We start from the raw sequence: 10,062 nt of genomic DNA, 5'->3' as shown, positions 1-10,062 counted from the left end.
ACGAAAAGGGAAACCGACATGTCACAAGATGGTATAGCTCGATCGGCGTAACAATACAGCAAAAACTTATCGCACGCGTGACGGATCAGCACAAGTGAGTGAAAGAAGTGTCGTGCCGTTTACGCTATCTTTTTGCTAACCTGCGCAAAATATAAAGTTGCAAAAACTTACCTTCTGTTTAAAGTAGGGCCTGACGACCCGACGCCAATTACTGCGCGAAAACGAAGAACTGAGGCTGCTCGGCAACATGAAGCACGAACTCAAGGGGTATGTTCCAAATCTTACCCGAGTAACCTGTCTCCTACGTCAGCGGTTAATACCACGTGACATGGCGAGTAGACGATCCGCGACTAGATTTTGGAACGGCCTGGATGATCACCTGGATACTGCGCGGATTGGCTTCGTCTTGTGCTACGGTAAAACGAAAGCATAGCAGGCTCGATTCTGGAAATAGCAGACGATCTGTTTTGATCATGGAGGAAGCACTCGAAGAGACGATGATATTAACCGCTTCGAAGTTTTTCTTCGATAGTGACGACGCGGCGGAAGAGTGAGAAATCCTAGAGAGTTTTACAACGAAGAAGAGGTAAGGAAACATTTCCTGATAAACTTTAAACCGGCATTTAGCGCGTTAATCGAAAAAGTATCCAGAGCGTGCTTCATTGGCACACCTTGCAACGCCGGCTTGAAGCTTATAGTAGTTATTGTATACAAATAAAAGCGAAACTATTCACTCCGATGAGAGTGAATTACGTATTCACTCTCATCTTATTCAATAAGCTGCGTGGGACGTAAAATATAAAAAGGCAACATAAAAGAACATTCGGCCGTCATACGTATTTTACTAAATTATGTTCTGCGTGTAGGCTTTATTTATTTCTTTAGCTTTTATATAATGTACCATGAACGTCCACACTAGCTACGCTTTACGTCTAAAGGAAGACTTCGGGTGGAAGCCGTCCCTTAAGTGTTGTTTTATTATTTCTTTTTATATATATATACACGTACACAACCGACTTGTTTGTTCCGAATGAATTGTCTTTGTGTTACCAAGCTTGCATTCTACGAATCGCTAGTCACCGGGAAAAAAAAAAGATCACAAATCGCACGTGTGTTATGAGTAGCTGGTTGATTATTGTCGGGGACGGAAACCAACGATAAATTTTGTATATATTGAAGCAAACACGCGAAACGAATGCACCTGCACTTTAAAACAAATCCTACATAATATATATACATATATTTTTTTTTATCATTTCAGGCGCAAAGTGGCCAAGATTTTAGGGTATGCGGAAACCATTGTCCCCCGCCAGTCTCCCGAGGACTTCAAAAGTCATTTTCGGCTCCGAAGGACTTCTGTTGAGCGCCTAGTGACGTTGCTCGCCCCTCAACCGCAAGTTCCTCGCCGGCGGCCGGCCATGGACGTTACCCAGCATTCTGATATTCGTGTGGAGTCTTGCCAACCTGGAGTGCTTCAGGTGACTTTGTGGGAACGGGTTATTTCTCGATCTTGAACCAATAATAAATATCCCCAACTCGTTGTTTGTCTATGCGGAGTTCAAGTTCGTATGCTTCTGGCACAGGGGTTGCAATGATGTCAAAACGCCGAGCTCTTATTGGCTGATTGAAAAAATAGTGGGACCTCAAGGCATCTAGCGTTGAGATCCACCCACTATATCCTTTCATATCAAAGTCAATCAGAGCTTGGCGTCGTACTGACGTCACCGCAACTCCTATGCAAGAAGCACATGACTTGCTCTGCGCATAGCTATGCGGAGAGCAAGTCGTCTGAGCAGGATTTCCTTACTTAAAATTTCTGAAATGTCTGGTTGGCCACAATAATTTCTGAAATGTCTAGCTGTTCAGCGCCAGTGAAAGGGTCTCATCGCTTTAAATTTACAATGACAAAATAAGCGTATACTATGTATGGGAACGAACTCAAGGTGGTTCATTGTTGCATATCATTTAAATGCTGGCTGTTTTTATATTTTACAGGTCTGTTGGGAGACCGCTTTGGACTCTCCAAGTCTACCGTGTGCAGGGTAGTGCACCGAGTTGGTCTAGCTGTTTTGACCCACAGCCCAAACTTCGTGTCGTGGCCGACGGAGAAAAAGGCACTGCATATTATATCCGGCTTCGAGGCGAAAGCAGGCTTCCTTGGAGTCCTGGGAGCAATCGACGGAAGTCATATCGTTTGCAAGGGGCTTCAGGGCAAGGATGCCCAGTCGTACATCAACCGACATGAATTGCCATCGGTGCTCCTTCAAGCTATCTGCGACCACGAGGCGAAGTTCCTTCACTGCAGCGCAGGAGATCCCGGGTCCGTGCACGACGCACGCATGTACAGGCGGTCCGAGCTACCGACGATCTTGACTGCGGACAAGTTCCCCTTCGACAGCCACTTGCTCGGAAATGGCGCGTACCCGCTGCGACAAAGCCTCCTTGTCCCCTACAGGAACAACGGCCGGCTAACTGAGCAGCACAGACACTAACACAAAGCACGCAACAACGCGAGTGGCTAGAGAGAGGGCCTTTGGGATTCTCAAGGGGCGGTTCCGACGTCTCAAGTACATTGAAGCCCGCCGCCCAGAACGCATCGTCACGACGATTGTGCAGCCTGCGTCATGCACAACGCGTGCATGGAGTGGCGGGACATCTACGACGGTCCCCTACACACCGAGGACGATGGACCCGCAGGTGACGGTACGGACAGCGACTCCAGCGGGTCCGGTGGGTCCTCCTCGGACGAAGACGACGCACCCACGGCGAGTCGCGACAATGTGGTAGTATTTACCTGAGTGTACCGGTCGTACCGGTTAACAAGCAACACTACGTGTAGAACGTTTTGAGATCCCCTGGGCGCTGTGTCCTCTTCTTCCTCTTTTGTCCCCCTACTTGCCCCGTTTATTCGGACTTACAAAACAATATTATTACAGACAAGGCCAGGGACAAGGCAAAGAGAGACTTTATCATGCGCAGCCTGTGAAGCCCCGGTATATATGTACATAGTTCATGTTTATTAACAAGAATAGGAGACACACCTATTTTTTTATTCTTTGCGTATTCACCAATTTACTGTTAATATTTAAAAACTAGTTGGAACTTTCACATTTCTTTGTGATCCCGTGGTTACGCGAACATGTTAATCATTGTGACATATCTTCACACACTCACACAAAAATAAATAACATTGAAGGTGAACACATCATTGCAGCTCTTTGCTCGTCAATTAAAATCTAGATTACAAAGTTTCAAACATCATGGCTCTTCTTCTGCTCTGGCTTTTTCTGCTTTCTTGAGTTCTAAAAATCTTTAAAAAAAAACAATTAAAATCCTCGAGGGCCTTGTCTTTCCTTTCTTCTAACGCCATTTGATTTTGGACAGCAACTCATGTGACTACGAGAGTTTCGACTTTCTCTTGCTTCCTCGGCTGCACTCCGCCTTCGGCTTCTCTCCGGTTTCCCTGACGCTCAGACCAGCTGAGGTGCTTGCAACAGCCAGAGGGACCCCCTCCGGCCTTCGCCCGAAGATTTCATCCATTTCCTTGAGGAATGGCCAATCCTTCCTGCGAGATTAATACAGTGCTGAAAGATTTCATCAAAATCTCATTCAAGAAATATAAAAATGGAGACTTGAAATGCGTACCTGTCGTTGCCGCTCTTGGCGTTGTGGTCCTTAAAGGGATACTGAACCAAAGAATTTAGTGCCCATAATAAGTGGCGCACGTTCTTTCCACCAGCCAGCAGCCGCCGATGTGCGCGAGCACACGCAACAAACATGACGTCACGGACCTCCATTCGCGGTTGAGATGACAGTGAAATGCATGGGCTTCGGACTAAAGGAGAATAAAGACAGGCTTTTCATCTCTACAAGTGAAAGCTACGTGCTTGTTAGACCAATTCATGGCTTACGTTTTACACCAGGCACCACTGTGTAGATGAAAAACTTGTCTTTATTCTCCTTTGGTCCGAAGCCCATACATTTCACTGTCATCTCAACCACGAATGGAGGTCTGTGACGTCATTTTTGTTGCCTGTGCTCGCACACACCGGCGGCTGCTGGCTCGTGGAAAGAACGTGCGCCACTTATTATGGACACCAAATTCCTTGGTTTAGTATCCCTTTAAGAGGGCGCGGTACCTCTATTTATTCGACCGTTTCAGCCACCAGATGGCGCGCGGATCGTAACTTGGTTGAACGAGCAACTTCTAGATGGCGCCAGTATCGAAGTGCGAAAAGGCCCGCGTTATCCGCTGCGTGAAAGAGATCCCCAAAATGTGTCGTGTGTTCCCGGCGGAGGAAGTTTCTCCCTCCCTCGCGCGCGCTTGGTATGTCTGCGGTCAGTCAGCTCAGTGTGCATAGCATCGGATATCAGTGGTAATACGCGCGGTGGCCGAGTCCGGCCTCTGCGCTGTGTGATGCAGTGGGTGGCGCTCGCTTCATTCATTCATTCATTCATTTATTGATACTGTCAGCCCTTGCACAGGGCTATTACAGGGGTGGAGAAAAAAAAAGGACAATAACAAACAAACATGTACGCTTACACGCAAGCATACACAAAGGTTACAGACATATTGAGAGGCTTCGTCATTTCGGCAGTTTACGAAACGAATATCACTTCGTAGTTGTGAAACATTTCTTTACACAAGCTGTAGTGGTTTTAGTTTGTAGCACATACAATAATATCACTGACACGGTCCAGAAATTCATTTAGCGACATAGATGACACAGCAGAATCAGGTAATATATTCCAATCTTTAATAGCCCTCGGAAAAAAACTGTACTTAAAGCAATCGTTTTTAACAGATGGATTAGGAATGTACATGCTATGACGATGTCTTGAGGATTCGGTGGAGGAAATTTCAAAGTACTCGGATTTCCTTATTTTTACGCAATTATGAATAATCTGAAAAAGAAACTTTAACCTTTCATACTTCGTTCTTGATTCAAATGTAGGAAGATTGGCAAGTTCACATAGTTTTGTGGGGGAATGAACGTGGCTGTATTTATTAAAAATAAACCTGGATGCGAGTCGCTGGATTTTCTCCAGCTTATTGCAATTTGTGACGGTATATGGGTCCCATACAATTTTAGAATACTCGATGACGGGTCTTACCAGTGTCTTATAAGCTAGACTTTTTATTTCAGGAGTTGCAATAGCGAGGTTTCGTCGAAGGCACCACAGTGCTTTATTAGCTTTGATGCATACGTTATCAATGTGAGTGTTCCATTTTAGATCAGGAGTAAATATTAAGCCTAAGTATTTATGTTCTTTAACTCTCTCCAACTCAGCACCCGCAATGCAATAATTATAAGCCAAAACATTTATTTTTCTCGTAATAGACATGAAGACAGATTTTTCAGGATTTAGCACCATTTGCCAATTTTGACACCACTTTTTAATTTTTTCTAAGTTACAGTTTAATTCGACTTGATCAGCCGATGTTTCAATTTTATTGTAAATCACACAGTCGTCGGCGAATAGTCTGATTGGAACCGAGATGTCATTGCGCAGATCGTTAATGTAAATCAAAAATAAAAGAGGACCCAAGACACTGCCCTGGGGTACGCCTGAAACAACTGGGGACATAGTGGATTTGCTACCCCCAACTTTAACGTACTGTTTCCGTGATGAAAGATAAGAGGAAAACCACTTCGTGATGGCTGGATTCTTAAAAACAGCACTGATTTTCAATAGCAATTTGGGGTGAGATACTTTGTCGAACGCCTTTGCGAAATCTAGGAATATTACATCAGTTTGACCACGACAGTTTATCCTTTGAGAGAGATCATGAACAGTTTCTATGAGCTGGGTAGTCGTGGAAAGACCTCTGCGGAAACCATGCTGCGATTTAAATAATATGTCATATTTTTCAAGGTAAGCCAGTAGATGTTTAGATATGATATGTTCAAGGAGCTTTGAGCATGTACTAGTAAGGGAAATGGGGCGAAAGTTACAGACGTCATTAACACTACCGCTCTTGTGGATGGGAATAATTTTTGCTATTTTCCAAGCGCTGGGAAAAGAACCGCTACTCATAGACAATCTAAAGATGATAGTAAGGTATTTAGAAACCCACTCAGCATACCTTTTTAAAAATTCATTCGGAATTTCGTCTGGACCTGGGCTCTTTTTTGAGTCGATGTTAAGTAGAAGGTTAAAAACTCCTTGCTCACCTATATCTAAGTTATTGATGGGAGGATTGTTGGAAGAATCACTAAAGCTTGGCAAATTTCCATCATCGTTGGTGAAAACGGATGAAAAAAAAGTGCTAAAATTTTCAACGCTCTGCTTTTCATTTTTTGGGTCAGAGGCACGCTGCTGGAACTTAGCCGAAGGGTTGACGTACCGCCAGAACTTCTCAGGTGCCTCGCTAAGGAATTTTTTAAGTGTTATACTATAAAACCTTTCTTTAGACTCTCTAACTAGACGCCTCAGCTCCCGACTCAATCGCTGAATGCAAGTTTTTTTTTCTACACCTGTACCATGTGAACTCGCTCGTCTCCGCTTCAGTTGTCGTTTTGCGTGGATTATTTCCCTTGTAATCCAAGGATTTTTGTTCGCGATTTTTTTAGGGCGCTTTGGTATAAATCGCTCGATACACCGTAACGTCATGCTTGAAAAATAGTCCCATAACGTGTCTGGGCTAGCATCTGATTGGTAAAGAAACATAAAATCATCAAACGATTGTTCAAGGCAATCAAGTACGCTTACATCATCAGCACTTCTAAAATCCAAAAACATCTTTCTTGAATGACTGTGCGATTTTTCTGGGGTAGCATTCAATGAGACGAGTACCATCCTATGATCGGATAGGCCTTCTTCGGTTTCACATTTCGAAAAATATGGTTTTAAACTCTCGGAAACAAAAACTAGATCTAAAATTGTTGACGTTGTTGAACATACTCTAGTGTAATCTGTTACCACCTGGGATAAGTTATAGCAAAATACAAGTTCTAATAATTGATCGCAACTAGCTACTCCCGCCGTTCCATGAGAATATGATGACCAGTCAATCCCAGGTAAATTAAGATCTCCCAGTAACAAAATGTTGTCTCCGTAACGTAAATTGGAATCCATGTAGCCCCTTAGTTTTAACAGCATTTCAACTGGCGAATTCGGGGCTCTGTACACGCCACCAATATAAACTGTACGGTTATTCAATTTTGTCTTGATCCATAATGCTTCTACATCCCGTACTTCCTCAAGGACTTCAAATTTGATGCTATTTTTAATCATAATAGCAACTCCGCCTCCCCTTCGCTCTCTATCTTTTCTTATTATTGAATAATTCGGTGGAGTAACTTCGGAGTTTAAGATATTTTCATGAAGCCATGTCTCGGTAATTACGGCCACTTCAGGATCGTGCTCTAGCATTATGCTTTCGAACGCGTCAACCTTGTTTGCAATACTTCTGGCGTTTATGTTTAATATTTTAAAACATGCTGAATCATTTTGTTTTAGTCACTCGTTATTTGCTTCCGGTGGAACGCGACACTTGTATCTCTCATTGCTGACTTCATTCCAGGCGTACAGAACATTGTTAAGCCACAGCTTATCAAAGACTAGATTGACTTTGGCACCGTTTTTCCTCTCCTCTGCGGTTGAATTCCACAGGTTCTTTCGAAGCTCAACAACCCTCTTGGAATAGTCTTCATTGATGCTAATTTGGGTACCTTTAAGTTTGACACAGTTTTTCATGATAGCCATTTTCTCTTTAAAATCCCCAACTGTAAGTATTACAGGGTGATCTCTACCAGTCATCTTTTTTCCAAGTCGATGTATACGTTGGATAGAGTTCAGTTTTTGACCTAGTATAGCGTCAAACACCTCATTGTTGATTTTCCTCATTAGTACATCCTCGTTTTCAGAAGACTCTTCCTTAATTCCCCTTACGATAACGTTATTTCGTCGTGAACGATTTTCTAAGTCATCAATTTGTTTTACAAGAGTATTTATTTCGACATCGTAGCCACTAACAGAGTTTTCAAGTTTAGCAAGCCTGTTCTCAGTTTCACCTACGCTCTCAAGTTTTTTTTCTATCGCAAGTAGCCTGTTTTGCATTTGTAGCATACTTTCTTCCGAAGAAGTCTGTTTTACTTGTACCTCAGTAATTTTAGCAAGGATCTCCTTTTGTGTCCGAATCATATCATTAAACATTTCTTGCGTAATAGGCCCAGGGTTTTCCTCCACATCTCCAGCTAGTATGAGCAACAGGCCTGCTACAGAGAAACAATCGCGTACACAAGCTGCAATTGTGTGTGGACACGGCAACACAATCAAACAGAGGTAATCGCTGTGAAAAACATGTTTTCTATCACCAACCTGCATGAGTAGTGGTACATTAGGCGACATCATCACGGCTGGGTTGCCGTGTCCACTGACGCCCGCAGCCGCTTGCGTTTCCTTTATAGGCAGTGGTGGCGCTGCTTCTTGAAGTTCTTCTGACGTCATCGTGCCCGTGAAGGGTGCGCTGTAGATGTTGGCCACGTGTAGCAACTGCAGATGAGCGATGTCAGCGCGATATCCGATAGGCGATGAAGACGACGTTTGGCCCGAAGCGATGAGTAGGCACCAAGTGCAAACCTGCATGAGTAGTGGTACATTAGGCGACATCATCACGGCTGGGTTGCCGTGTCCACTGGCGCCCGCAGCCGCTTGCGTTTCCTTTATAGGCAGTGGTGGCGCTGCTTCTTGAAGTTCTTCTGACGTCATCGTGCCCGTGAAGGGTGTGCTGTAGATGTTGGCCACGTGTAGCAACTGCAGATGAGCGATGTCAGCGCGATATCCGATAGGCGATGAAGACGACGTTTGGCCCGAAGCGATGAGTAGGCACCAAGTGCAAACCTGCATGAGTAGTGGTACATTAGGCGACATCATCACGGCTGGGTTGCCGTGTCCACTGGTCGGTGCGGAGGTAGGAATAAAAATGTCGGTCCCCTTTTTTACGACGCTCGTTTCTATACCTTGTTTTTTTTATTTATTTATTATCTCATGTGACTTAGAGTAGCGCATCTTCAAAATCGTCCTTTGCGGCGAGCGATTGAGAGTCAGGTTAGCATTTTCTTTTGGTCAGCACTACACGTTCAATGAAGACCTCGGGCGGCGATGTAAATATGTATTGCTTCCCAAAGTGTGTCCAAGGTGCGCAGTGACAATTGGAAATGGTATTGAAGGCGCGCGACCGTCGGTTGGTAAAATACGTGCGTTAGATTCACTTATTCAGTCAAATCATACTTGCCAACGTCTTTTATCTGTTTCGACAAATGACATTGTCGAGTCTATTAATAACCTTAGCTAGGTTGGACGTACGGAGTGTCCGGGCTTTAAAAAAATTTGCTTCGTTTATGTGAATGAATATCTGTTTTCTCTTTTCCGTGCTCGGTGCTATGCAAAAATCGCTTAGATGTTACGGTAGCCTTGTGTGGCGGCGTTTTGCACGCTTACTCTCTACTGCATTCGCTGTGCATAGTATGTGTTCAGATGGAATATGTCAAATCGTATTTCCGATCGATATGATGGATTTACTTTGCTACAGTGTTAATTATATTTTCCTGATTTAAACTGGTCCGTCCCTGATATAAGGTAAGTTGAAATTCGAGGGTGCAGCCAGACTTAGCGTCGTAACAGCCGTAATGCGCAGAAAGAAATTAGTACCATGAAAGAAAAACAAAAGGATACGAGACAGCTCGGTGTTATAGAAGTAATGAGTGTACGATCGAATGATGCCATCGTACGCTTTTTTCTTGTTGAACGGTCTGCATCGCTGGGAAACGCTCAAGGTTCCAGCGAAGACAACGAGCTGGCGTGAAATTTCGGAAAACAAGCGTCACTTTCATCATGCGCTTTCATTTCGATATGGCGCAAATTGCGCGCGAAATAGTAACAGGTAAGGCAACAAAATGTAGATGTTAGGTCTGGAACACCACCAGACTCAGCCGTGTTGGGAGCATCTCTCGCAAGTCAATACGTGAAAGGTATTGCGCGTCGAACTGCACGTGTGAGTTATCCATTTCAGCGAAACCTTGATTTCGCAAAACTATTGTGTGTTAGAATATGCAC

At 44.0% G+C, this 10,062-nt stretch overlaps 1 protein-coding gene and 1 pseudogene across 1 annotated transcript; one reads left to right on the top strand and one right to left on the bottom strand.

The window, feature by feature from the left end:
- Positions 1 to 247: 247 nt before the first annotated feature.
- Positions 248 to 2,492, top strand: LOC120840222 (annotated as a pseudogene).
- A 4,779-nt stretch (positions 2,493 to 7,271) lies between these two features.
- Positions 7,272 to 8,619, bottom strand: LOC120840221. Its single transcript, XM_040210631.3, has one exon. It carries the CDS (start codon positions 8,617 to 8,619, stop codon positions 7,465 to 7,467), a length of 1,155 nt encoding a protein of 384 aa, XP_040066565.1. The 3' UTR covers positions 7,272 to 7,464.
- Positions 8,620 to 10,062: the final 1,443 nt, after the last annotated feature.

This window comes from Ixodes scapularis, unplaced genomic scaffold (genome assembly GCF_016920785.2).
Source record: "Ixodes scapularis isolate PalLabHiFi unplaced genomic scaffold, ASM1692078v2 PGA_scaffold7__128_contigs__length_106722199, whole genome shotgun sequence".
In the NCBI taxonomy this organism is placed as follows: domain Eukaryota; kingdom Metazoa; phylum Arthropoda; class Arachnida; order Ixodida; family Ixodidae; genus Ixodes; species Ixodes scapularis.
Note: the sequence above shows the minus strand (reverse complement) of the source record. Positions and strands in the feature narration are given on the sequence as shown.